Below are 26,684 nucleotides of genomic sequence, written 5' to 3'. Positions count from 1 at the left end.
GTCAATCTACAATATATATATATATATAATTTACGACATACAATCACGAATATGTGTCATCTTTTCTAATGATGTGTGCTTCAATGACACGCAATGTAAGTCATAAATGCGTGTCATAAATTTATGACACACAAATGTGTGTCGTCTTCATTTATGACGGGGGCTTCAATGACGCGCAATGAGCGCCATAAATGCGCGTCATAAATTATGACACACAGTTGCGCGTCATCTTAAATTCATGTCGGTGGCTTTAACGATAGGCAAATGTGTGGCATCCGCACCTATAGATGACGCTCAATACGCGTCATTAAAGGGGGGTTTTTTTCTACTAGTGTGAAGAAACAAACTCTGAAAATAATGCAAGGAAACTACAATATCTTTAACAAATTGAGAGAACCTGGAAAACATTGTATAATCAAATCAAAACTTTAAAAGTTCATCTACATATCTTATAACTCAAAAGTTCAATCTCTAATAATTTTTTATTTTACAAAAAAAATACTAAAACAAAGAAATTTTCCTTTATACTTGTAGACACTTTAAAATCCCTAAAATACAAATATGAATATTTCACAATTTGAGAAAACTCGCCAACCTAAAAACAATTAACAAAGGAATCAATAATCTAAAAGTAAAATTCTCAAACCATACAAGGATGCCACAAAAGTTTTACTTTCGAAACTTAATTCGAATATCGAAAATAAAAATCAACCCTAATCTAAAAAAGAAAAGAAAAGGAAATATAAAGATGAAGAATCTGGGGGAAAACCGCTAATAAAGGAAGCAGAAATAATAGATTTTTCTTGTAAAAACAATAAATCTCCATAGAAGAAGAAATCTTATCACTTGATTTTCTTGTCATAAAAAGGATGAGACACAGTTGTGGTTTTTTTTACAAGAGTTTTGAATGCTTTTGAAGTAGCAGATGCTCTCCAAATGAAGTGAGAAGGGATGTAAAACAATTGACCGAAAACAAAAGGGTAAGTCATTTTACGAAAAATAGCATGCTTTTTCAGTTGATTAATAATTTGTTTTACATTGATTTTTTATTTTAGTTAAACCAATACTTGAAAACATTTTCCGTAAAATTATTTACATGAAACAAACGCATCCTTCCATGCATCTGAGCACATGGACTATCATCATATAATTATTTATATTTAATTTATTAAAGATTTTTATCTATTTTTCATAATAATCTGATTTAAAAAGTTTAAGGTACGAAGATTAAAAATAAGAGCTACATATATGATACAATTAAATTAAGTTAGAGTTTATATTTTTAAAATTATATATGTAAATAGAATTTTAAGATTTGATGTAGTTTTAAATATATATATATATATATATATATATATATATATATAATATTTTTTCTTTCTAAACTTTTTTTACGTGAAGTTTATAAGTTTATTTTTTAATTATTGGTTTACCGTAGCATGAACTATAATCAATTATTCCAGACCCAAAATATCAATAATGAATCAAACGAAAGTTAGGGAGATGAAAAAGAAAAAAAAATTCACCCATAAACTTGACTATTGATTGTTTGATTTAAGAGAAATTCCAAGTTGCATGACACTTTTATTTTAATTTAATTTAATTTTTTTACTTGTAAATATGAAATATGTATTACTCCTAGCGTGCATGTGGTAAGTAGGTCTTGGGTGCGTAGAGTTTAGATGCTCTTATGACAGGGTTTTGAGTTCTTTATTTATTTTAGTCCAACAAATATTTTGTCCTTATTTATTATATCAAAATATAAACTCTACAATCTTCTCTTTTTAATATAACAAAACCTTTAAAAAATAATTTTTGACAAACAACTCCCCCTTATTAAAATATTTAATGAAAAAGAGAATTATTAGGAAAATATTAAAGCTCCCCCTTTTTATTATTGAAATTGAAATTTTCAAAATATATTTCTCCATCTTTTTGTTATATAAAAAATAATTCAAACTTTAAGTTACAAAATAACAATGAAGAGTAAGTATTAATTTTAACATTAAAATCATTTGAAAAATCAAAATTCCCCCTCAACAAATGCATTCCAAAAAAAAAAAATTGACTTTAAAATCTTGACACTTAAAAGACATTGAATTTCAACAAAGATGAACAAACAAGTTAATAGCACAAGAAATTCAATATATTCAAGTCTAATATACTTTATGCAATGACAATTGTTGTATTTAAGTGCATGTGCATAAAGCTATCCAAAATTGTTATGCATTTGAAAAATTGATATCAATTGTTAGAGAGATATCATTTGCAAGTAAGAACATAGCATAAACATCCAAAATGACACCAATTGAAAAATATTATCAAATTTGGCATCATAAGGTTAAATTGATTCCAAATGTTAAAATTATTCAATAAACCAAGGATATAACTTGTTTTAAAAATGGTTTTCAATAAAGGCACAAAATTCATTAAAACATTAAAGTTTAACTTAACCACAAAAAAAATATTACGATGAACTAAAAACTAAAAAAAATACTTCAAAAACATGTTCATCATAACATATTTTCAACATACATGAGATAATAAACAATGTGTAATCATTCACGCTCGATACTCATGCATGTATAAAACTCAATAGGCAACCAATATACAAAATCAAAATAAGTTTAGAGGTTACACATTTCATATCAAGTGTGGTTAGAACATTTGAATATCTTCATTTTTGTCACCATTGCTCCCCACACCTACAAGAGACATTTATTTGGATTTTGGTATCCAAATTACTTTGGATCCTTGGACGTTAGTTTCAATGCCCTTTGTTCCCTTTTGGAACCCATACTCGTTTAATTTTAAAATGTTTTCCTTTCTTTAAAGGACAAAGTATGTTCAATATGACCATGATAATGACAATGTCAACATTTTGTCATTATGAAATTAGATGAATTATTTAAAATGATTTCCTTTTCTTTTGTTAAGCATTCAAGCTTAACTTTTAAAACAAAACATTATTTTTCAAAATATTCAATTTTTATTTTTGAAAGCTCTAAATCATAATTTTTCAAAATTTCGTTTTGTTTTTCAAAATCCAATTTTGCATTCAAAAGAAAATAGTTTTAAACTTTAAAATTTGAAATCATTTTCTTGTATTTGGAGTTCATGGTCTCAAACTCCAAAAATAATTCATTGTATGCATCTTGTAACTCATTAAAAGAATATGTATTAGATTCACTAGAGTTATAAGATACTTTGGGCTCTTTAAGAGCCATTAAGCACACTTCCTTTGGTGATTATTCTTTCTTGTCACAATGAAGTTCTTCGAGCTTATTTCAAAGCTCCTTGGCATTTGAACAAGAATAAACGCCTTCATAGACATCGTAACCAAATGCATAAAATAACATGTGCATGGCCTTGGCATTTTGTTAGGCCTTTTTTCGTTCTTGGTCACTCCACTCCTTCGTCTTCTTCGTTGGAGAAGAGTAGTCGTTCTCGATCATCTTCACACATCAAGATCATTGGATTGGATGAATAGCTTCATTAGTTAGCTCCATTGAAGTATGGAGACCTGTCGATCGGTTGAGAGTCTTCCATATAGAATGAGCCGGATGTGGAAGCCATCTTCTCGGTTGTGTCATAAATGGATAGAGCTTTTTCAAAGATCTTCACAAGGTTGTTAGACCTTCGATTTGTGACCCGCTCTGATACCAATTGATAAGCTTGATAAAGCTCGATTCGATTAACCGAAATATGCCAAGAGGGGGTGAATTGACTTTTTGAAGTTTAGGGAGTAAGGAGTATAAAGATAGGAAAATTTGCACAATGATTTATAGTGGTTCAACTCCCTCAATGAAATCTACATCCACTACCTAAGCTCCTCACTTAGGATTTTCCAATAAATCAACTAATTTATTATTTCTTTTTCAATGATAAAGAGATAACCTTTACAAACTCCCTAATTTTTCAAAGGCTTAGCTAGAATCAAAACCCCTTTACAAAGAAAAAGAATTGTAAACAAGAAAACCTCTAAAAAGTAAGGTGTTTACAAATTAAAGCTTACAAAAACACAAATATTTACAAGAAAAAGAGAAATAAAGAATGAAAAGCTTTTCTTTTGTATTTGATTGCTTGGCTAAGAGTTAGTATCCTTATTCAAGTGTCTTGAACTTTTTTTTATATGTTGGAATGAGCTACTAGTTGTTTCTAGCCTTTTGGGAAGGTTTAGAGCCATTGGAATACTCTCTGCACACAAAGTTTCGAAACTCTTCGAAAGAGTCACTTGAAAAATCATTCTGTTGGACCCAAAGTATCAAAACTTTAATGAAAGTTTCAAAACTCTTTAGATAGTTTCGAAACTATAGGAAAGTAATGAAACTTTTGGGCTTCTGTCTTGGAAAGTTTCGAAAGTCTTGTAGAAGTTTCAAAACTTCTGGTCAAAGCTTGTTTAAAAGAATAGTTTTTGACATTTTTTAGAAATATAAGACTTTGAAAATGATTCTAAAGTATTTGAAAGATATTTTTAATATAATTTGAACTTAAAAGACTCATTTTAAAGTTTTGGAAAAGTTTAGAAAACATTGAACCCATATATTTCAAATTTAGTTGGATTTTGAATTATTTTTAAAAACTTTGAATAAATTCAATTTAGTCTAATAAATATTTTACCCTTATTTGTTATATCAAAATATAAGTTATACAATTTTTCTTAAAAAAATTATAACATCATTATATAATACACGTGTTTTCTGTGTAAATTTTAAATTTAGTTTTTATATTTTATTTTGGCCCATTATAATTTTTACATGTGTTGAATTTTAAATTTGTTATTATTGTAAACTTAAATGATAAAGGGATAATATGATTAAATTGTATATATTTAAAATGACTAATTGGAGAATACAAATTAGATCTATAACTTACATATTACAAACTAATAGTAAAACTTAATCGTTATTATTTAGGTTAAGATCGAAAAATTAAAATTAAAAAAGTATAAAAATTGACAATGGCCAAATTAAATTATTAGACTATATACAAGGAGTATATAATAGCTTTGCCACGATAATTTTTCTTTGATTACTTTAAATAATACACTTGTTTATTTATTCTGAATGTGATTAAGATATTTTTCTAACAATATTTTTAGATATTAATTTTATCAAGAACTTTGTCTAAAAGAATAAAGAAATTGATTTTATATTGTTTAATTTAATTGAGAATTTCAACGTTAATGCATGACACTTCTACAGTTCTTTTAATTTTCTTTCCTTATAAACATGTATAATACTTGCAGAAAACTAGGGTTTGGGTGCATAACGCATGTATACAGGAATATTTTATATTCTTTAAAATTTTCACTTTTTATATAGTTTAAATATTTTATTAATTTAATTTTATATTCTTAAATTTTAATAATTTTACATCCAACTTTTATAAAGCTTTTTAAAAATCTACATATTTAATATAAAATTATACATCTATTATTATATACATAATGCAAATATATATATACTCATAAATAAATATACGAAGCTTTCAAATCATTCATACCGACAAGATGAAAAATTAAAAAACAAATAATGAATTAATGGCCGTGAAAGTCTGACCATTCTGCAAGGGTTTGCCAGAACTTTCGATGTATTATGAAGAAAAATGTAATTTTGTCCCATTTGATGTGATGTGTTGCATTGACCGGTTTCTTTGATTTTCTTCAAATTTGGATAAATTATTCAAATGACCACTTCTGTTTCATTAAGTATTTACTTTTTGGTATTGAATTTAAACACTAATGCTTTAGTCACCAACATTATTGATTTATAATGTTTTGATTATTAACATCTAAACATTCTAGTAGGAAACAATTGTCCTTGATTTTATTTGGGTATGAGATTTTTTAAGTATTTAAATAAACGTTTTTTAAACACACACTTATTAAGTAATTGTATATAAAACCCAACTATATAGGATAGAGTTATTTTATTTTAAAAACTTCAATTTAAGACATATCTAAATTTTTAAAAAACTAAGATCGAATCGGTTCATTCTTAATATAACATATGCTTAACTTAACTTGATTTGGGACCAATAGTATATTAGTATACTTGATATATATCTCCATGTATGTGAATATTTACTAGAAGACACTTTTCTATATATATTTAATAAATATTATATTTGACCTGATAAAAGTTAATTATATATATGTGGTGATTTTTCACTTAAAATATTAAATCAAATTTTAAATTGATAAAATTTCTTTAAATCTAAATCAAATAGAATAACAGATTGAATTTGAAAACACACTCATCCTTCGATATGATTAAGATCTAAAAAAAGAGTGATAGGAGTAGAGTAGGTGGCACACTTGATTTGACTGTTAGATAGAGGGTTAGGGTTTCACCTATAGCGTTCAAACAAGATTGCATGCAAGCAACCCAACCCACTCCTTTTCAATAATTTAGCCTTTCCTTTTCCTTACACTTTTTCCTTTATATATATTACGGCTGAATTTCTTGTTATATGTTCTTGTTGGATTATTTTTGACTTTCATTTATCCAATAAAACAGGCAACGGCCACGGTATTACAATACGACAACGTGTACATTTTCGTATGTGAGTCAGTTAAAAGTTACGGTAGTTATATGTGAAAACTTCACATATGGATAGAGGGGATCTGTAAATAATGATTAGCTACAAAGAAAATGGCTAATAACCATTCACTAGGCACATGCTTTGCTTGCTGCTTAATCAATAATCATTGTTTTTGGTTAAGTGGGTGTCCAACTGAAGCGCATTCAGGGATTTGGGTTTGAAACTCAAATTGTCTTTATAGTTCAATTGATAAATAAGTAATTTATTTATTTTTAATTAGGAGTTTAATTTTTTTTACCAAATTAAATGTTTAACATTATATTATGTGATTACTTTTATTTATATATATTAGAAACGATTATCTATTATAGATCGAAATTGATGTTGATAGTGAATAAAAACGTGATGAAGGTTAAAGAAACTATGAAGCTAAAGTGATGATTATTTTTGTTATCTCCATCTATTTAATTCTTTCTGTTTTTCTATTTGTTTATCAATAAAAATATAAGATAAAAAGAAATAAATAGCGAGAAAATAAAATTTCGAATAATAAAGAAACACATAAGATCACATGTCATGTATTAATTAAATAAATTATTTAAACGGACATAATAGATTTTACTTGAAAATAAAAAATAGAATAAATTCTTAAATACTTGAATAAAAAAACTTAAAAACCTATAAAAGAATTATAGTTTAGAAATTAATTTTTCAATTAGCTCCTTAGGTGGCGTTTGGTTCGCTGGAATATTTATGAGGGAATTGAAATCTGTGAAGGAATTGAAATCTGTCAGGAATTAGAATTCAATTCCATATTATGTTTGGTTGGCAGAAAATTGAATTGGAATCCAATTCCATATTCTGTTTGGTTCGCAGACATGTCAGATGAATTTTATTTCAGTAATGTAAAATGATAGGATTGCCCTTCTTGTTTTTTTTCTTAATTTTAGTTTGTTTTATAAATTACATGTAGCAATATATTATAAAAATTAAAAAAAAATTAATTTAATTTTATTGATTGATTATTCATTTTAATAAATTATAAAAATCATGCTAATAAACATCATAAGTTAAAATCATCCCAATTAGTGATGGTCATGGGCCGGGTTTTTGGTCCACCCGACCAGACCCGAGAACAAGGGAACCTCAATCCGAGACCCGACCCGACCAAAATAAAGTTTCACCCGACTCGACCCGAAATAATAAAAAAATTATTTTTATTCAATAAAAACAGTGACTTAATTGGAAAAGAAATATATATATATATATAGAGGGGTATTATTGTAATTATTCCTAAATATATAAGGTGAAATTATGTATTTTTTGGGTCGGGTCGAGTATTTTTCACCCTAAACCCGAACCCGACCCGAATATCACACTTAAAAAAAATCGACCTGACCCGACCAAAATAAAGTTTCACCCGACCCGAAATAATAAAAAAATTATTTTTATTCAATAAAAACAGTGACTTAATTGAAAAAAATTATATATATAGGGGTATTATTGTAATTATTCGTAAATATATAAGGTAAAGTTATATATATTTTAGGGTCGTATATCACACTTAAAAAAATCGACCCGATCCAACCAAAATAAAGTTTCACCCGACCCGACCCGAATATATGAATTAGAAACCGACCCGACCCGAAATAAAAAAAATATTTTTATTCAATATATGAATAAGTTACCAAAAGATTGATGAGGGTAATATGGTCAAATTTCAATTTTCACCAACAAGGGAATTGAATTCTATCTATTCTTGAATTCTAATTCCCTTGGAAAACTTGAACCAAACATGAGAAAGTGGTAGAATTGGATTCCAATTCCCTTTAATTCGAAGGGATTCATGCCAACCAAACGCAACCTTAATGATTTTGTCTAGCTTGGGTTTTTGCAATTTCAAGATTAACGTTAACCCTTTGTTCATATTGTTATAGAGAATTGGGCTTTGTCCATGTAAAGCTCGGCTAAGATCAATCCAGTCCCGATGGTTCTGTTGCTCGGTTCAAGCCCATAGTGTTGCTGCAATTCTGATACTTGAACCGATCCTCAAGCAGGGATAAATTTAGACATCTAATTTATCAAAAAAAAAAAATTAGACATCTAAAATTTTAAAATTATTATATATTTTTATATTTTTTATGTATTTTGCATTAAAATTAATTTTTTTCTTTTAAAATTTTATAACTTCGAATTTATCCCTCCTAAAATTTTATAAATTTAAACTTATTCTATTAGCATAAAAATTTACGTCTTCAAGAATAACGTACTCGTCGAACTTTGAGCCGTGGCCCTTAAAAAGTCGTCCATACATATTGATCCTTGCCTTATTGTTTAGGCAAGCCATTGATGTGGTAAATGAAGTTGAGAACGGAGCCTCTGGCTCTACACACGTGTCCTCACTGATCCTCGCTGACAAAATCGTGTGACCACACCTGTTTTTGGGGTTCATTAAGGCTGTGACTGTGACTTCATTTTCCCCTCATCACCACATTTTATCAAACATATTTATGCCCTTTTAATCAATTAATCTCAAGTTTCACTTGGCGTAAAATAGATATGATTTCATATGTACATGTTTATTGGCTCCATCACATTTTGAATCGAGTCAAATATTTTTTATTCAAATCAATTTTTAAATTAGATCATATTAGATTTAGGTTAATTTTATATTTAAATTATCATATTTGAGTAATTAAAATTTAAGTGTAAATTTTAACCTTTTTTTCTTTCAAATCAATATTATATTTAGACAGCATTAAATGACAATTTGTTTGGGGTATTGATGATGGTAGGAGAGGTGTTCATCTTGTTAACTGGAAGGATGTCTGTTGTCCGATCAACCATGGTGATCTTGGTTTTCGGAAACTTGAACAACAAAATAATGCATTTATAATGAAGATTGTGTGTAACATTTTAACCAAGAAAGACCACCTACGAGTAAAATTTCTTCGGTCCAAATACAAATGTAACGAGGAAATTCCAGAGGTAGTCCAAAGCACTAATTGTTCTACTTTGTGGAGGAGTTCGGCGTGCATTTGGGATGATGTTCGAAACAATATTAATTGGTGCATTCGGAATGGACAATCTGTTGGTTTTTGGTTCAATTCTTGGCTGGACGATTGTGGACCTCTAATTAATCATGTTATGTCTGCTGGAGCGATTGATATGCATTCGATTCCTGTAGCATAAATGACCAACGAGGATGGAAACCGACAATAGCCACTTCTCAAGCAATTTTTTCCGTTAAATATACTGCTGAAAATCGCAACAAAGAAATGTCTAGCGCATCAGTTTGGAATGGATGTTGTGGGTTGGAGCTTGCGTGATGATCGTCTGTTCATGGTTAAGTCTGGGTATGAGTTTCGCGTTGGTTATCCCACTTATTTAAGGTAGGAGGTTTGGGCAATTATCAATAAATATCGTGGTTTACCGAAAGTTAAAATGTTCTTCTGGATAATTGGTAATGATCATTTGTTGATAAATGCTGAACGTATGAGGCGCATCTTACCACCGATAGTAGCTACTAGCTGCCCGACTTGTCCCTAAGGAAGACATCCATCATTTGTTGAGAGCCTGTCCATGTGCGCTTTCCCGATGGGTGGCGTTGATGAAACCAGAGAAACTACAAGCTTTTATATCTATGGACATGAAAGCTTGAATAACTATGAATCTCAACAATTGCAATGATTTTGTAAGTAACGTTGAAAATTAGGAACTCTTGTTGGTTACATGGTGTGGAACATGTGGCTATATCACAACTCGGTTGTGTTTGATTCACCAATTGAAGATGATCGATCGATTATAGAAACAGAGAAAAAACTTAATGGAGATCATGAACCAAGCTTCAACAATCGGATTGCAGCAAACTAGTCAGGAACCATGAGGTCCAGCTCGTGTGAATGTATGGCAGTGTCCTCTTCCGGCTGGTTAAAGGTGAATTCGGATGGTGCCAGGCATAAGAAATCAGGTCTAACTTCATGTGGTGGAGTTATTCTAGATCATGGTGGTGAATGGAAAATGAGATTTACCAAGTTTATAGGAATATGTTCTGTCCTGGAAGCTGAACTTTTGGGGTATGTATCCCGGACTGATATGTGCCTTAGAAGTGGGGCGTAATCAAATCATCGTTGAAGTCGATAGCATGGAAGTTATAGAGACGCTAAAGGCAGCTGAAAATGAGCATTGCAAGGTAACACTTGTGAGTCACGTAACGGAGTTATTGAAACAAAATTGGGTGGTGCAGTTTGATCATGTGTCTCGACAAGGAAATAAGGTTGTAGATTACTTGGCAAAATTGGCCAAAAAGAATGAGCGTGTGAAGTGGATGGTCCCCCAGGAATGCCGTCATCGTTGCTGCATGAAGATCAAGCGCTTCCGGTTGCTGCATGAAGATCAAGCGCTTCCGGTAGCTGCCTAATAGCATTCTTTATTGTTTACCAAAAAAGAATTATTTTTGTTAATGGATCTCTCCATTATACGGCTAGTTGTAACATTCAACAATTAATTATTATATTCTCAAAATAATATTATTGTGGGATTTTCTCTCTTTATCTTGTAACAAGACTCAAGGAGCACTACGTAAGTGGAAGGCACAATCCGAAGATTATGTAGGGCATCGAGTGCTTATTGTGACCTAACCCCTGGTGAAATGATTGATATTTTATCTTCATATCCCTATAACAGCTCTCGAGGAGCACAATGAAGAGAGAGGGTACAATTTGAAATTGGTTTAGGGTGTAAATCACTTGCTATTATTTACCTTCCAACGTCAAGACACCACATGATGACTCAATTAAGAGCTTGGCTGTAGTGGGTACTGAATTGTAGAGTTAGTGAAAATTGAAGGACCAAATGATGTAATTGACGTGGGATCAAGTTGTTGGGGGAAAACGGGTTATTTCCCACACGAACGTAGTTTTAAAATTGACCTAAAATGTCAAGATTAAAACCACCAAAGGTTGCACAACAGATAAACCTGTCAAACTATTGAATATTGAAACACAATGGAAAAGAACCGAATAAAAACAATAAAGGAGATAACACACCAAATTTACGAGGTTCGACGGGAATATCGTCTACTCCTCGGGCACCAAACTGGATGATAACTTCACTATATCGCCAATATTACAACAAATAGAATTCTTTAGAATTCTCAAAGTGGGAGAATGAAGAATACAATAGGAAGAGAGAACTTGTTTTTGGGATGATTTCTAATGAAAATACTTAAGCCTATTTATAATTAAGTTTTAAGAACAATATGTTCAAAGTTTGGCCACCTACCTAAGAATTTTCCAATGTGTATAAGTTAACCACCAAATATGAAATTCACATGTTCAAAGTTTGACCACCAACCAAGATGAAATTTCCAATAAGTTAGCTACCAACCAAGATAAAATTTTCAACTTGTCAACTTAATTTCTAGACAAATCTAACACAAGTCACCTAAACACCCTTTGCTCTCTAATTACACCATCGGCCTGTAGAGAGGCAGTTGTAAAAAAAATGACAATTTTCAGATAAACTCTGATATTATATCATATCATACAGTATGATCTCATTTGCCTAAGCGGCTATACCACAAGCTTACATCTTGATTCTTTACAATTTATACAAACACAGAAGTGGCATATAAGAAGCTCAAAATACAATCAGGCACAAAAGGAAACAACAGAAGAGGAAGATTGAAATTCTGTTTAGTGACCTGTCAGCCTGCATCTCATGTCTTCTCAACCTGGGGGTGCTACTACTTGCCGTTACCAGATGTGAGTTTGGATACGCGTATATCCTTTCCGAGTTTCCGAAAACCCTTGCATATACCATGTCTCCAAACATCCCAACAAGGGGATGATGGAATGTGCCCCCGACGTTAAGCAACGGTGATGATGGATCATCTTCATAGTAAGCATGGGGGTTGTAGTTTTGATTTTGATAAGGGTTGCGATAAGGAAGCTGCTGACCATTTGGGGATGTAGGCGATAGAAAAGGCTGTGTGCCGCAAGCCGGCGGTCTAGGGGGTATCACCATACCCCCATAAAGTGCCTTGCCTCGAAACTCGGATTCAGATTGGCCATGACCGTAAAGGGGAACCATGGTGGTGTGGGATATATCAGCTTTGCAAACCGGACACTGTGGATTCTCATCTTGATCAAGGGAGGCACTCTGGACATGAAGCCACTTATAGATGCAGGGCCAGCAGTAGAGGTGACCGCAGAGTGTGACAATTGGTTCGTGAGCGAAGTCTAGGCAGATATTGCAGTCAAAGTTACCACTCAAATTCTCGGTTCTTGAAGCATCGGGGATGGCCCTCCATTCCCGAGCATAATATTGCTCAAAATCCATGGATCTGTTCGAAAAAAGAAACTCAGATTTAAAAACTAGGACACTTAGGATCAACAATCAAGCAACTAGACACAGAGCAAATCAACAAATCTAGAAAACAGAAAGAGAGAGAAAAAAGACAATAACTATGATGTATAATACAAAAGACCAGCAATCAGGTAGCAGCTGTATATGCAGGAACATGTGAGGGGCCAAAATTATGATAAGCACCAAACAGATAAGGTAGAAACGCATAGCTTGATTCACATTTTCTACCAAATGGATAAGAAGAAAAGGCAAGGCAAATTTTAGGGACCACAAATTACATTCATGCATCTCAAAGCACCTATAGGTAATAGTAACTAGCTTGAGATAGTGGTTTATGAAAAAAAGTACTAGTTTTCAACAATCAGTTCCCCGGGTAAAAACAACATTGGTCGATGCATATTCAAACATAAGTATGGATATATACATATACTGATATACCCATCACTTACCCCCGAGTCCAGGTAGCAAAAAAAATATTTCCCACGGTAACTCCGGGCTATGGTGTTTGTAAACTGATCAATTTCAACACCTAGCTTTCCGATTCAGGGTTTCCCCGTAACCTTAGTTGCAAGTTGCAGCAACTCCCACTAGCTGCAAATCCAAATACTCCTTCATTTTGGCCCAAAACTCACTGGGAGTTGAGATTAAAAAAAAACTCAACGATTTGAGAAGACACAATCAAGGACGGACCGAGGAGTTTCGATATTTTCTTTGTATTTTCTATTCTAAAATTTTATAAGGTAGCCCATCCAACATAAAATTTACAAGTCTGCCCCAGGACACAATGATTCATATGAAGCAAAAAACAGCAGACTGCATTTTACTACGTTCTTTATTTCTTCAGGTCAAAATTGCGTAAAACATGAAACCTTGAAACCCATCAAATTATTAACCATCCACCACCGATACCGTCCCCTTAGTTGTCAATGGGGCATGGCCGACACAAACTCGATCTTTTTTTCTTATTCTAAAAAGAAATCAATTGATTGATTTCCAAGAACAAAATCGAAAACTACAACACTAAGTTTTTAATTTCCTTATCGGAGCATGATTTTTTTAACCAAAGTTGCGCAATCATAAACTAGCATTCGAGAGCAATTAATCCATTGATTCTTGTTTCTGCATAATTAGGTTTCTTTAATTTCTTTAATTTCTCGAATACAAACCAAAGGGCAAAGTTCTAACTTGTTTGTCAAAAAGAAATCCATGGGAATCGGAAGGAAACATTTCCCGATAATTATAAAAGAGACAATTTCAATTTTATTTTAAAAAAACAAAGCTTATTCGATCTAAGGAGAGCGATATTGACATCAATCGAAATGAAAACTAATGAACAAAATAGAATCAATAACCGATAACTTACCAAATCAAAGAGCTGGAAACTCGACAAACTTTTGAGTTTGTGTTTATGTCTTTTACAAAGAGAAACCAAAAATATAAAAGAGGGCGAATTATAGGAGAAAAAAAGCGTGTCTATCGAAGAGGCCCATTTAATAGCAGAATACCGTTCCAATATTGATAAACAGTGCAGCATATGCATAACTGTTTAATCTATTTTATGATTTATTATTTGATCTTTTTTTTTTTTGAATTGTAAAAACATCAAGGTTACATTAAGCTCTCATGTAAGGGGCATAGCAATCACGATTAAGCAGATCCAAGATAGACACCAGGGGTTCTGTGTAAACGTACATACCAGCAAGAATATCAATTTGGGAGTGAGCAAGGGCATCTACGATCCTATTTGCTTCTCGAGGGATCCATTCGACTCTTATTGTCCATTGGCGCTCCCTAATATGGTTGATTGATTGGACCAAGGAGCAATTTGCATAGTGATCGTCATTTACGAGAGGGACTGCCTCAAGGCAATCAAACTGGAGATAAACGTGTCTGTAGCCATTTTCCCATGCAAGTCTCAGGCCTAGAAGCATGCCCCAGAGTTCAGCTTTGAGGGTAGAGCAAAAACCAGTGGATCCGTTGAAATCAAGAAGTCAATTACCTTCGTGTTTAAAGTAATCCAACCATGAGCAGGCTTCGTCCATTGAATAGCCTGGGGAATGTGTGAAGAAGGGGAGAGCCCTGGGTTGGAGTTATCGAAGTAAAACGTTGCCCAAGTAGCAACAATAGAGAGGCATGTATTTGCTGTGGAGCAACTTTGGGTGAAGACAAAATCATTTTGTCTTTTTCAGAGTTGCCATATGAGAGAAGTAAAAAAATACCGCCATTGACAAGACCATCTGCTATGATAGGATACGAGCTGAATGTTCTAGAGTAATCAATCTTTCAAGTCCTAAGTAAAAAAATATGGAAGCAAGGCTGGAGGGAGGATGCGAGTCCATAATTGTTTGGTCTCGGGACAGACAATCTCTCAGAACATGCTCACCACAAAAGGTACAAGATGTATCAGAGGAGAGTAGACGCCGGAATCGCTCCATGTTGGTCTTAAGTCTATCGTGAAGAAGAGTCCAGAGAAAGACACAAATGCTTTGAGGGGCCTGGGTGCTCCGAATATTAATTTTAGTGTTAATTACATCTTATGTCCCTAAATTATAACCTTTACTTTAAATTAATCCATAAACTTTTAAATATTTTAATTTTATCCCCAAGCTATGATTCTCATTTTAAATTAATCCTTAAAGTTTTAAATATTTTAATTTCATTCCCAAACTATAGCTCTAGTTTTAAATTAACCCTTAAACTTTTGAATCTTCTAATTTCATCCCAAAATCATCCAGATATATAATTAGTTTCGACTATACCTAATTTTTTTTTAAAAAGGGTGTCTTGTATGTAATTGAAGTGTGAAAACGTACAAAAACAATGACAATGGTCAATGTCTCATTAAAAAACCTCCCTAATATTAATTGGAGGAAAAGAATACCCCGGACCAAAACCACTCGAAAATAAGAAGAGTTCGAACGATGAGGACCAATACAATCCCACAAGATTTAGAGACTATAGAAATACTTCAACTATAACAGTCATAAGCATCCCACTCGACTCGGACCGAATCATGGTGCCATATAAAAGTGGTTCATAAAACATATGCACAAAACCACACCAAGCCATCAAGCCATCAATCAGCTGTACAAGCAGTCAAATCCACAATGGCGTTAATTATCCAAACTGCACCAGAAATCAAACTAGATTATTAATCAAATCCCAGAACCAACCCATAGCTTGACACCACGGCAGCAATCCAGCTACAAAATTGACAACATATCCACCCATCATTCGACGAGAAATGTAACAATGGCGATCTCCACTCTCGAATCAAGTCCACCCAACCAAGGTCCTCGAAATGAATTGACACCAAACCATGGAAGTTGATACATTGTAGCACCATCAAATAGCATACCAGAAAATCAGACACACTCCCCAGCATTTTTTTATCCCCATCATTATTTCTGATTCTTATCTTCAACGCAACCCTCATCATCAAACAGAGAAAAACGAGAGACATAATCCATCACAAAGATAATACAATTAAACAACAACATCCTTAAACGACCCGAGCCAAACTGCTCATTGTTAGGCTCTCCCTGGGTACCGTCTGACATTGGTCAAGAGACTTGAGACCTTTATTTAATCAAGTATAGCCCAGTCCTCGATCCACCTGGGACATCCCCTTCGACTCATCTTTGCTTGGATATAACATTTTAACCTAAATTTTATTCTTTTCAAACATATAATAATATAACTTGGCCTAACGATAACATTTTAAGCTTTTCCTTTTCTCCAACCGAAACTCTTACCAAATTCTGCAATTATTTGTTCTCTTAAATTTCGTTGGCAGCGTGGCTACTGAGATAAGGTCTAAGATTGAAGATCTGAAGTCCAAATTGGAGAAGGAAAAGTAAACAATAGCATACTTATAATCCAACTTTGAACCAAAATGTAAGCAAATTTTTGGTAATCCAAATATAGTATTTTGGTGTTGTTTGTTTCTGTTTACTCTAGACAAACTTTCGCTAAGGCGCTTACAAAGAGCTCGAAAGAGTTATAATTTTCATAAAGATCTCAGGGCTCATCCTTGTAAACCGATTGATGAAAGGGAATTTGTTAATGGGATTTAATAAATGGTTTAAAAGCTTGAGAAGCTAATGTGATTGCTTCGTTTTGCAGTGTGAAAATTGCTTGAAGAGTGAAACTGCAAAGTTCCAAGAGGCTTATGAGAACTTCTGCAAAGGAAAAACTGCCCATTTGCAGGCACTGAAAGGTAGCTTCTGATTATTTATGAGCCTTTTGTAGTAATATATGAAATTTTTTCATATTTTTCTGAAAAAACAAAGCTATTTCTGCCTATTCATTTCTTTCCTCAAGTGATAAGTGATAACCAATTGACATAAATAAACTTTTCAGAATTTACAGTTTATGATCCCGACACTGATTTTAAACTGATAAACTAAAGAACTTCACTTCTATGTGAATGGATAGTTTTGATTGTGTTCTAATTATCAATGTTGTTTCACAGATACAATTTCCAGGTTTGAGGAAGAGCAAGAAAGGTTGTTTGTGCGATATGAACAATTGAGTGAGCTATCGGTCCAAAAATACCGTTCCTTTGTTTTTAATGAAACCTGTTTTATACTAATTTAGCATTGGTTGGTATATTAGGGAAGAAAGAGAAGAGCTTGATATCTGAGCAAGAGAAGTTCTGTGCTGATAAAATTGCTCAGTTGGAACAGTCGAAGAAAAAGAAACTGGTTATTAAACAATGAAAATCCAGTTGAATCTGGAATGATTTACATTGTAGGTTACTGAATTAAATATCAACTTTTATGAGTCACAATCTTTTAATTTCGTAAAATAATTATCATCAAAATTTTGTTATTAAGAAATTAGATTACTTCTGCTAGCTCTATTAAACAATTCTAATGTAAAAGCTACCGTTCGAGATATGGTGCACCATTTGGTTGGAGGACTAGCTTTATTTTAATTTAATGTATTTATTTTCCACCAATACTTTGAAAAGTTAGTCCTCCAATCGAATGGGTGACACATGGTACCAATGACACGTGGCACGATACATGGTATCAGTGACACATGACATCATTCGATTGGAGGATTAAGTTTATTTTAATTTATTCAAAAAAAATTAGCTGAGTTTTAATTTGAGTGGATCAAATCTTGAGTTTAGAATAGTTACGAAGAGGTAAGTTTTTTATAGTCCTAAATATGAATCAAATACTACAATAAAAATTTATTTTGATTAAATTCGAACTTAAAGATATTTTAATTTATTTTAAACTCGATCCAAAATTTTAATTGAAAATTTGATCCAACTCGATTTAATATTTATTTAATAAAAATATTTTATTAAAATGAAAAACATCTCATTAAAATTTAATAAATAATATATAAATGTATAATTTTTAATAAAATGTAAACTATGTGGATATTCCCCTATGTTTAGGGTATGACCGACTTTAGTCATCAATTTAAAAATTAAGGGGAAATGATCTTTAATATTATCGTTCTGTTTGATTTTAGTTCTTCAGTAATTAATTTTCATTAACCCCTTTTTGTTTAAGTCTCTAACATAGTTGAGGGACTAAAATCGAACGAGAGTTAACGACTGAAACGCTAAAATCGAACGAATTGATAATATTATGAACTAAAATCAAACTGATCGATAACGTTAGGGATCATTCCCCTTTAGTTTTTAAATTAATTACCAAAGTTAATCAGAGAAAAAACATAGGAGACTATCTGCATAGTTTACCCTTTAAAAAAAATTATCATAAAATGAGAAATTTTCCTAAATCTGATTCTAAGATTTTTTTTAAAAAAAATTCATCCAATCAAATCAAAACCGAATCTTCCGTTCCATTTTCAAATAAATATTGATATTTTCTAGAAAAGAAATATTAAAAGTATAAGATATCAGAGTAACTTAGGATAAGAATAGCTGACCCAATCACCCAAAACCTCAGCTTATCACAGGAAAACAAACCACTACCATACAAAGTTGGATTACAGTGGCCAAGCTCCTAATAATCAAAGATTTGATCATAGAGACTCTTTTCTACATCTTCACCAAGCTATTAACTACCTCCGAAACCCACAAGAAACTGTCCATAAACGTCAAATGCATAGATAGTACAAGATTGTTTGTGAAGCTCTGTCCTTAACCATCCCTTTCTTCTCAAATATAGCCTCCAAAAAGGATGTTAAATTAGCTGGTAAAAGCTATAGTCTTTGTCGTTGGAGTCCTAGGATTCGATGCTCGAGTTCTAGTGCAGAGGGCCCCGTAACTGCTGGTAAGTTCACTGCTTTCTCCGTTTCCCCTTTTTCTTTGTAATTTGAAGTTGATTGCTATGGGGTGTGTGTGTGTGTGTGACACAGATAAGCTTGAGAATGATTATTCCTTGACTGGTACTGCTTATTATTTTGAGAGAGCTACCATATCACTTACTTGTGGGTTTTTATCGTCCCCAAAGAAGGTAACTCTTGTAAGGCATGGCCTCAGCTCTTGGAATGAAGAGGGTAGAGTTCAGGTTTGTTGCCCCCAGCTCCCTTGTAAACTAGTTTCTGCTGCAAGTTTTTGTTTATGTTGTGGGTGGTGGGGTTTAGTTGCAATAATATAGCATGAACTACGAGGAATTAAATAATTAAATTATTTAGATTTTAATTTCATTAATATGTGAAAAGGATATCAATAACTTCTTAAAATGTGATTAAATCATCAAAGTTGGAAGGCCATTACCTCTCCCGCCTACAACGTGCCTCCCACCCTGGATGAGAGAAATGAGAGCTTCTTTATGTCAATGTGAATGTGATTGGTGAGCATTGAATTTCATGGAAGCTCAAACTAGTGTATTCGATACAGGTGCCCGATTCATTGTTAACAACTGAACATATACGAAATTAGACTATGTTGCTTGGATTTGGATGTGTCTCAAACACGGATATAATCTGATACATGCGTCTGATCTGAGTACTTTTAGCGTAATGAAGAGTTAGGGCATAACAGAAGTTAGTTCCATTTGAATCAGAATCCCATGAAATTGAATGACTGAACTGCTGACTTAGTTATCTTTTGAGTTACAGGGAAGCTCAAACTTATCTGTTCTAACAGAAGCTGGGATAAAGCAAGCTGATAGGTGTAGTCAGGCCCTTGCGAATATGCACTTTGATCAATGTTTTTCGAGTCCGATAACACGTGCTAAGGTATGACTACTGACGTTTAAAGTTATCCAGACAAGATTCTTTTTATATCGGACAATCTTTCTTTGATGCAGACCACTGCCGAAGTGTTATGGCAAGGCAGGGAAGAGCCACTGGTTTTCCTTGATTCACTTAAGGAGTGCCATCTCTTTTACCTTGAAGGCATGAAAAATGGTCTGTTTCTAACTATTGTTTACTTGTTTCGCAACTTGTCTAAGTACATTACTAACTTGGTCTATGTAGAAGTCATCTAGTCAGTTTCGAACACCGATTAACTTAATTAGCTCATTCTGGTTTGGAATGATGCAAAAACTACCAGTACTAGACTAAATGATATTCAGAATTTGGAGGCAGTGGATGCTAAAATGATATATCCAAAGGAGTACACAACATGGAGAAAGGATCTGGCGAATTTCTACGTAAACGGCATCTACCCTCTTCGGAAACTGTGGACAACAGCTAGAGAATCTTGAAGGGAAATCTTGTTCTCGCCGGTGTGCTCTCTTCTGTTTTCATTTTTTCTGTAACTTTTATCATCTTCTGAATTGTCAAATTGATCTGATTGATTAGTAAGAATGGTCTATTATTGATCGGGGAGAAAACTTCTTGGTTGTCACTCAGAAATCAATGTTAAGGGCACTGATCTGCTCAGCTGTAGGGCTTCCCCCTCGAGAGGTATGCCGTTTTCTTGTCAATGTGTTTCTAGACATCTTGTTGAACTGGAAAATCGTGATCTGCATATCACCCGTTGTTCGTAAATGGTCCATGCTCGATTTTCTGCAGTTCTTAACGGTTTCTTTTTCATGTTTCAGGTTTAGGTCGATTGATGTGAGCAATGGTGGTTTATCCACATTCGTTTTCAACCAAAGAGGGGAAGCAATGCTCCAGTCTTTGAATACGACTTCTCATATGTATAGCGATCACGTGTATCTTGCTTGAATCTGTCTGAATCAATAGCCGTTGAGACTGGGAAACAAGACAATTTTTTAGTTCTTGTTGAGTTCATATGAACATATGTTATGGCATTACATATTCTTGACCAGTTGAACAAAGGCCCAAGCGAGCTGGTAGAATACTTATATTTCCAAATCAAAGTTTGTTTGTTCGTTTCTTTTAAACTAAGGTGAACAAAATTCGATTAAACCGAGTTTACTGGTGGAACTTTTTGATGTCGGAACATTAATAATCAGCTATTGTATTCTCAGGATAATACTGTCGTGGATTGATCGAGATTGTCTCCTGGGTTTGCTGAAAGCCCACAATTCCCTTCCCTTTCGCCTGGTTTATGTTCTTCCAGTTCCATGGATATTGAAGCTTCAGGATATAAATAAATTGATTTATATGTAAAACATATTACTTTCAACATTTATTTCAGTATATCACTCTTTGATTTCAACAAGTTTGGAGGTTAACATACCAGAACTGGGAAGCAAAAGAATATAGAGCCCATAGCTATCGAACATGGTGACTGAAACGATTTTACTATATATTTGAATTCTGGAAGATGAAAATATTGTTTCCGCCATTACTGCATCACAAGCTATAAAAGTTCTTCTGAACTGATTCCCCTTGCAATTCCTCACTGTTATCTACAGACACTTTTTCATATACCGCATCGTTCTAAACCGTTTAGGTAGTAAACACTGACCCCCAAATCGCTGCTGCAAGTAAATGAAGATGGAAAAGAGCAGACCACTAGAAGGTATGATGATATCCCAGGCCGTGGAATAGAGATCCATCTTATGGTTGGCATACATATACGATAAATCGAGATATCCTGAAAAGCTATGAGCTCTGTAAAGATCGTATCCATGAGGCAACAACTGGACCAGGGTGGTTCCTAGGTAAAATGAAGCAGCAAGAGCAGTTCTGTTCGAATTGGATAACATGTTGAACACTATCTGTGGAAGCAAAAACCCATCGACGACCAAACCGCCATAAGATTTAAGGTCGCTCCAGAAAGAAGTTTGCTGGTAGAAATGATTCTTGAACGGAAGAAGTCTCTAATGGGGTTGTAGAAATGGTGTCCAGTGAGCGTTTTTCCGTAGGTGCACAAACCAAGCAATCAACCCACCGGATAGATATAAAGGTAGGGATAAGTATAAAACCTTTCTATCGGCCTCCCATAAGTCCTTTAGGCTTTCATCACTTTGCCGTTCAGACCAAGTGAGTTGGAGAAGGCGAAACTGTAAAAGGAAAGCTACCATTGTTACTGCCCTTACTATTATTTCGTTTACTTCAAGCCATCCACCACTTTGAAGAAAAGCATTTTGTTTCTGATTATGGTTTGGTACGAACAAGGCCTCAAAGTTCAACAACAGAGGAATCATATGCCCCAGAGTAAGAACAATGAGCGTCAAGACAGAGATAAAGGGAATCACTTCGGGATGTTTCTTAACATGAAAAAGCTGCAATCCAACAAAAAGACATGCGAGTGTATTGGAAATCAGAACCATGGTAATCTCCAGATCCATTCTCCAAATGGATTCTTTTGCCTGTCCGGCGTAGAATGATTTTGAAGACAAACTAATGGGTCCAAAATAAAGAGGGTCTGACTTGTTACGTGTGCTTTTAATTGTCCCCTTTACACGATACTTTTCTGCAGAATTTAACGGAGAAAATTGAGCAGTAACCAAAACGTCACAATCCAGTGAATCATTTTTTATCGAACTATGATTCTCGTATCTTACTTGTAATTGACTACACCCAACCATGCATAGAATACCGGAATGCCCATCATATACTCCCTCAGAAGAAATTAGAAATCCTCTTTCCAAAATACGACCATCACTCGAACGATACGAGTAGCTAATTTCGTAGCTGATATTCAATAGCCTGCTGTCATTATTGCTCAAGTGAACTGCTGACACAGTTGACATTGGTAAAAGACCATAAGGTTGATACTTGTAGGGCTGGTCACCCACAAACAGCGGGTTTGCAACACCCCATGCTGCTGCTCCTTTACTATCTATCAACATCATTTCAAACCTCATGTCTATTGAATCACCGTTAGGGTATGTATTTCCCTTGTTTTCAGCAATGTTCTTCGAGCACTGTCAACCTCTGTATACTCGTATCTTAAACCCGGAACATTCTTTAACCCAGGTGATACTTCCCAAACACTCCCGAGTCTAATCATATCAAAGTAACTTGGATCATCCTTGCTTTTATCACTCCAAATTTTCCCCACAATCGAATCCCTATTCCTCAGTGAAAAAACCTTGGGGTATCTCAAGCTAAACTTAATAGAACACTCGCCGACCGATGCTCCATTCAAAGAATCCCTGAAATTCGAAACTCGACAAGCAACACCAAAGACACCATTCTTCTTCTCATCCCATGCTCCCTCAGCGATTAAGGTCGTATTGGGATCAAAAGGGGGAAAAGCACTGATAGAACTCGAGTTTCGAAAATCCAACAAAATCAGCATTTTCCCTTCATTCACACACTTCATTTGTCGAAAAAACATGATACTTGGAGCATCCTTAACATCTCTAATAATGGAACTACAATTAACTTGATCACAGTCCTTCTCATATTCCAATCCAAACCTAATCCTACGGTGAACAATCACTGAACAAAGTCCTCCATTTGCTTTGCTAACATCCAAGTTCTCTCCTTCACTTAAACATGAACTTTCCTTTCCATTATCAACCAAACTAAACTCATAATTCCCAAAGCTCCTCACACCCAATATGGAAACAGGCTCAAAATAACTCAAACTATGTTCAGAATCCAAACTTTGAAGAACCCCAGAGATTAAACAACCGGAAACATTAAAACTAGTCGAATAATTGAGCTTAAGAACAACATTAAGGTCCTAAATTTACCTGCATTTCCGTTACTCATCCCTGATCCAATCATACAAAGCCTCCCAGTCGATTCCGACCAAAACCCGCCAAGTGAAAACCTCCGCATCTCTCTATCGACCACGGACGGAATTTTCGTTCCCCTGATCCGGAACGTCCGCCGCAATCCACGGTGGGGGTTTAATACACCGCCACCGGAAGAAGAAATGACAAGTGATTTGGGAATTTGTAAAACGAGCTTCCCATTCACTTTATAGATTCGTGATTTATTACTATCGAGGTAGTCTTGCGAGAAACGAGCATGAAACGTGGCGGATTTCAGCACATCGGTGGCGAGATTCGGTTGGAAGAAAATGAAGTCTCCGCCGGAGTAATACCCAATTTTGAAGTCGAGGCTGTGAGACAAGGAGGGGCTGGAAGAGAGAGCGCTAGGCTCCGCCGTTGATGCCAGGACGACGTCATTGCAGTGTTGGATGTACTCTAATGGTATTTGAGCGGCGATTGAGGAGATTGTCTTTGGGATTTGAAGAAGAAAAACGATGACGACGAAGAGGAAGGGAATTGGTTGGAAATTATGGGTTTTTGAATGGCTTCTTGGGTAAAAAGGAGGTTCCGGTGGCTTCATCGTAACTGGTTTTGAAAATGGCGAATCTTAAAGAGATTCGGAGCGGTGAAGAAACAGTGTTAAAATCAGTGGGGGTATTTAAAGCTATCTCCATCATGTTTGGAGACTTAATTTGATTTTTGACCATAAAGCATAAAGGATTTAATGGCAAATTTTGGTTTCAAAATTATTTCAAACTCGATTTATTTGAGTTTATCGAATGAATAAGGTAGATCATTTTAAGCTCGAGTAATTTCATCTTATTTATTTATAAATGATCGTTTTAGATTCAAGTTATCTCGGATTGGAGTCATTTTAGTTCATTTACATAAGGTACATTCCCATATCTCAAAGCACACCAACCCAAACATCACTTCTTATTTCACATTCTTACTGTCTGCAAACAATAGTTTTCTATAACAGTCATACTTTCCACTGTAATAGGTTAGGAAAGCATAGCAATCTCTAACCAAATCACACCTGGATATAAGTACAGAGGATTCCTTAAAGGAATCATTATTCGATTTCATTTTTCGTGTTTTGAATTCCGGTGAGGAATATTGTACAATGGTATTCATATGATAGCAGATTCACTTCTTCCCTTGGAACCGGCTGCAATCGATACCCTGATACGAAAATGCCTCCACAAGCTTCTGAAGGAGCTTTGCCAGCATGATTTTGAAACCGGTCGAACTTCCTTCGATGTGTTCGTCATGCCCGTTACCACTGCATTCAAGAGCACATCCTACTCGTGCACCTTCCATGTATGTGTTGCAAGCCGAGAAGATCGTTTCAGCATTTTTACTGAAATGCTCCTTGACAAGTGCCTCGAAATGCTGTAACAAACATCGAATGGAGCCAGAAAGATGTTTAGGACCAATCAATTATCTTAAAGAATACTTACAAACTCATCGAATGGAGCCGGAAAGATGTTTAGACTGCAAGATTTTACCTTGGGTGGCTTGCGCAGAATATAAAGCATGGACTGACAGGTTACAAGGAACACATTCTCGTTGTAGCTCACAGAGTTTGTCTCCCCCTCAGCTCGTCCTAACTGTTTATTGTATCCAGCTTCATTGGAATATGGTTTCTCGTTAAGCACAAGAGCCTGGAGGGACAAGAGAATTTGTAGAATTGTGGAGCTTCCGGGATTCCAGACCTCGGTGTCTGAACTTGTCCATGTATTTAGAAGGCTTAAGCAAACCTTCCCTGATTCATACAGGTTGGGATTGAGGCGTAGCCCCCCGGATTGGTAGTACACCGACTGCAAAAGTTCGAGTTTCATGAGATATGTTTAAGGATAATAACATTTTCATAATTTATGAGACCACTTATATTTGCATTCCAAAAGCTGCAATTAGTAGTAGCAAGGTTGGAAGTAGAGCTTACAGGTGGTTCATAGGGATACTCCGGAGGAAGATAAATGTCGAAAAAGAACAGCCCGTCATGGTAGGGCGTTCCAGGAGCACCGACAAGGGCTGCTCGTAGTAGATCCATCCTTTCTTCGTATGCACGGACATAGATAGTTTCTGCTCAGGTCAAAAATAGTGTTACAAAAAAATAGTTGCATGCAACACATAAATTCGTTACAAAGAGTAAGATAAAACACTAACAGTAGATCTGTAGAAGATGAAGACTTAGAACCATATCTAGAAATTAACAATCTTTTTACAGTTAGAAATGAAGATGTTGTAGACAGTGAGGGTGACGGGAAAGAAACTTGGAACGTGAAGATGCCAATAGCCATGAGAGTGATTCCGATGGTGAGGTTTTGCCCAAGAAAAATAATGTCTTCTTTGATGCTTTTAGTGTTGAGCACATATTTAAAATGGGGATGGTATTTGAGAGCCCACAACAATTTAAAGAATCTTTATATGCATATGCCGTTGTTCATAGATTTGATTTTAAATTTTTAAGAAATGAAAGTGGAAGAACCAGAACTCCTACAAGATGTCCTTTCATGATTTATGCTTCTTTTGATGGGGATTATGAGTGTTTCAAGATAAAGACTTTTATTTCTGAATATGAGTGTTCTATAACATTCAAGAACAAAAGAGTAAATTACTTGTTATGATAAGAAATATAATCCATGATGCAAACAAGACAATCTCAAACGTTGACGCATCTTTTTTATTCTTTGCCACTTCGAGTTTATATGCTCATATTTTATTCTTTTGATCGTCAAT

The 26,684-nt window shown here is 34.2% G+C and overlaps 7 protein-coding genes across 10 annotated transcripts; 2 read left to right on the top strand and 5 right to left on the bottom strand.

Annotated features, from left to right (window-relative positions):
- Positions 1–12,074: 12,074 nt before the first annotated feature.
- Positions 12,075–14,700, bottom strand: LOC120174753 (E3 ubiquitin-protein ligase RMA1H1-like). Of its 4 annotated transcripts, none has more exons than XM_039181513.1 (2): positions 14,612–14,700; positions 12,075–12,892 (listed from the first exon to the last, which is right to left on the bottom strand). In XM_039181513.1, exon 2 carries the CDS (start codon positions 12,886–12,888, stop codon positions 12,187–12,189), a length of 702 nt encoding a protein of 233 aa, XP_039037444.1. In that variant the 5' UTR covers positions 12,889–12,892; positions 14,612–14,700; the 3' UTR covers positions 12,075–12,186. The 4 variants fall into 4 exon arrangements, with proteins under 4 accessions (XP_039037444.1, XP_039037441.1, XP_039037443.1 ...); XM_039181510.1 differs by lacking the exon at positions 14,612–14,700 and adding an exon at positions 14,279–14,381; XM_039181512.1 differs by lacking the exon at positions 14,612–14,700 and adding an exon at positions 13,365–13,383.
- On the bottom strand, positions 14,529–14,957 carry LOC120174759. Its single transcript, XM_039181519.1, has 2 exons — positions 14,915–14,957; positions 14,529–14,836 (listed from the first exon to the last, which is right to left on the bottom strand). The coding sequence occupies exons 1-2, from the start codon at positions 14,955–14,957 to the stop codon at positions 14,529–14,531; spliced, it is 351 nt and encodes a 116-aa protein (XP_039037450.1).
- Positions 14,958–15,219: 262 nt separating this feature from the next.
- LOC120174758 (putative golgin subfamily A member 6-like protein 3) lies at positions 15,220–17,636 on the top strand. Its single transcript, XM_039181518.1, has 6 exons — positions 15,220–15,350; positions 16,712–16,771; positions 16,876–16,914; positions 17,061–17,134; positions 17,390–17,449; positions 17,533–17,636. The coding sequence occupies exons 1-6, from the start codon at positions 15,220–15,222 to the stop codon at positions 17,634–17,636; spliced, it is 468 nt and encodes a 155-aa protein (XP_039037449.1).
- Positions 17,637–17,815: 179 nt separating this feature from the next.
- Positions 17,816–21,117, top strand: LOC120174757 (probable 2-carboxy-D-arabinitol-1-phosphatase). The gene is made up of 8 exons (XM_039181516.1): positions 17,816–17,830; positions 19,019–19,178; positions 19,264–19,415; positions 19,969–20,088; positions 20,160–20,259; positions 20,440–20,579; positions 20,680–20,760; positions 20,898–21,117. Exons 1-6 carry the CDS (start codon positions 17,816–17,818, stop codon positions 20,556–20,558), a joined length of 666 nt encoding a protein of 221 aa, XP_039037447.1. The 3' UTR covers positions 20,559–20,579; positions 20,680–20,760; positions 20,898–21,117.
- Positions 21,118–21,286: 169 nt separating this feature from the next.
- Positions 21,287–23,078, bottom strand: LOC120174756. Its single transcript, XM_039181515.1, has 4 exons — positions 22,194–23,078; positions 21,734–22,088; positions 21,503–21,613; positions 21,287–21,399 (listed from the first exon to the last, which is right to left on the bottom strand). Exons 1-4 carry the CDS (start codon positions 23,076–23,078, stop codon positions 21,287–21,289), a joined length of 1,464 nt encoding a protein of 487 aa, XP_039037446.1.
- Positions 23,079–23,080: 2 nt separating this feature from the next.
- Positions 23,081–24,519, bottom strand: LOC120174755. Its single transcript, XM_039181514.1, has 2 exons — positions 23,897–24,519; positions 23,081–23,807 (listed from the first exon to the last, which is right to left on the bottom strand). The coding sequence occupies exons 1-2, from the start codon at positions 24,517–24,519 to the stop codon at positions 23,081–23,083; spliced, it is 1,350 nt and encodes a 449-aa protein (XP_039037445.1).
- A 580-nt stretch (positions 24,520–25,099) lies between these two features.
- On the bottom strand, positions 25,100–26,049 carry LOC120174748 (probable ubiquitin-conjugating enzyme E2 24). The gene is made up of 3 exons (XM_039181502.1): positions 25,888–26,049; positions 25,382–25,762; positions 25,100–25,340 (listed from the first exon to the last, which is right to left on the bottom strand). The coding sequence occupies exons 1-2, from the start codon at positions 25,993–25,995 to the stop codon at positions 25,388–25,390; spliced, it is 483 nt and encodes a 160-aa protein (XP_039037433.1). The 5' UTR covers positions 25,996–26,049; the 3' UTR covers positions 25,100–25,340; positions 25,382–25,387.
- Positions 26,050–26,684: the final 635 nt, after the last annotated feature.

Source organism: Hibiscus syriacus, unplaced genomic scaffold (assembly GCF_006381635.1).
Source record: "Hibiscus syriacus cultivar Baekdansim isolate YM2019G1 unplaced genomic scaffold, ASM638163v2 tig00112117_pilon, whole genome shotgun sequence".
Taxonomy (NCBI): Eukaryota; Viridiplantae; Streptophyta; class Magnoliopsida; order Malvales; family Malvaceae; genus Hibiscus; species Hibiscus syriacus.
Note: the sequence above shows the minus strand (reverse complement) of the source record. Positions and strands in the feature narration are given on the sequence as shown.

Bases quoted from the DNA above. Each gene is read 5' to 3' on its own strand.
- LOC120174753 (XM_039181513.1), bottom strand. From the start codon at position 12,888: ATGGATTTTGAGCAATATTATGCTCGGGAATGGAGGGCCATCCCCGAT.
- LOC120174759 (XM_039181519.1), bottom strand. From the start codon at position 14,957: ATGGACGAAGCCTGCTCATGGTTGGATTACTTTAAACACGAAG. The intron at 14,837-14,914 runs GTAATTGACTTC...GCATGCTTCTAG, and splicing joins GGATTACTTTAAACACGAAG to GCCTGAGACTTGCATGGGAA.
- LOC120174758 (XM_039181518.1), top strand. From the start codon at position 15,220: ATGGAAGCAAGGCTGGAGGGAGGATGCGAGTCCATAATTGTTTGGTCT. The intron at 17,135-17,389 runs GTAGCTTCTGAT...GTTGTTTCACAG, and splicing joins CCATTTGCAGGCACTGAAAG to ATACAATTTCCAGGTTTGAG. The intron at 17,450-17,532 runs GTGAGCTATCGG...TTGGTATATTAG, and splicing joins TGTGCGATATGAACAATTGA to GGAAGAAAGAGAAGAGCTTG.
- LOC120174757 (XM_039181516.1), top strand. The intron at 19,179-19,263 runs GTAAGTTCACTG...TGTGTGACACAG, and splicing joins AGAGGGCCCCGTAACTGCTG to ATAAGCTTGAGAATGATTAT. The intron at 20,260-20,439 runs GTCTGTTTCTAA...ATTTGGAGGCAG, and splicing joins CCTTGAAGGCATGAAAAATG to TGGATGCTAAAATGATATAT.
- LOC120174756 (XM_039181515.1), bottom strand. From the start codon at position 23,078: ATGAGGTTTGAAATGATGTTGATAGATAGTAAAGGAGCAGCAGCATGG. The intron at 22,089-22,193 runs GTTTTATACTTA...CAACCCCATTAG, and splicing joins TATGGGAGGCCGATAGAAAG to AGACTTCTTCCGTTCAAGAA. The intron at 21,400-21,502 runs GTATGTTAACCT...TATATCCTGAAG, and splicing joins TCTTTTGCTTCCCAGTTCTG to CTTCAATATCCATGGAACTG.
- LOC120174755 (XM_039181514.1), bottom strand. From the start codon at position 24,519: ATGAAGCCACCGGAACCTCCTTTTTACCCAAGAAGCCATTCAAAAACC. The intron at 23,808-23,896 runs GTTGTTCTTAAG...TTCTGAACATAG, and splicing joins GGTAAATTTAGGACCTTAAT to TTTGAGTTATTTTGAGCCTG.
- LOC120174748 (XM_039181502.1), bottom strand. From the start codon at position 25,995: ATGGATCTACTACGAGCAGCCCTTGTCGGTGCTCCTGGAACGCCCTAC. The intron at 25,763-25,887 runs GTAAGCTCTACT...GAACTTTTGCAG, and splicing joins AGTATCCCTATGAACCACCT to TCGGTGTACTACCAATCCGG.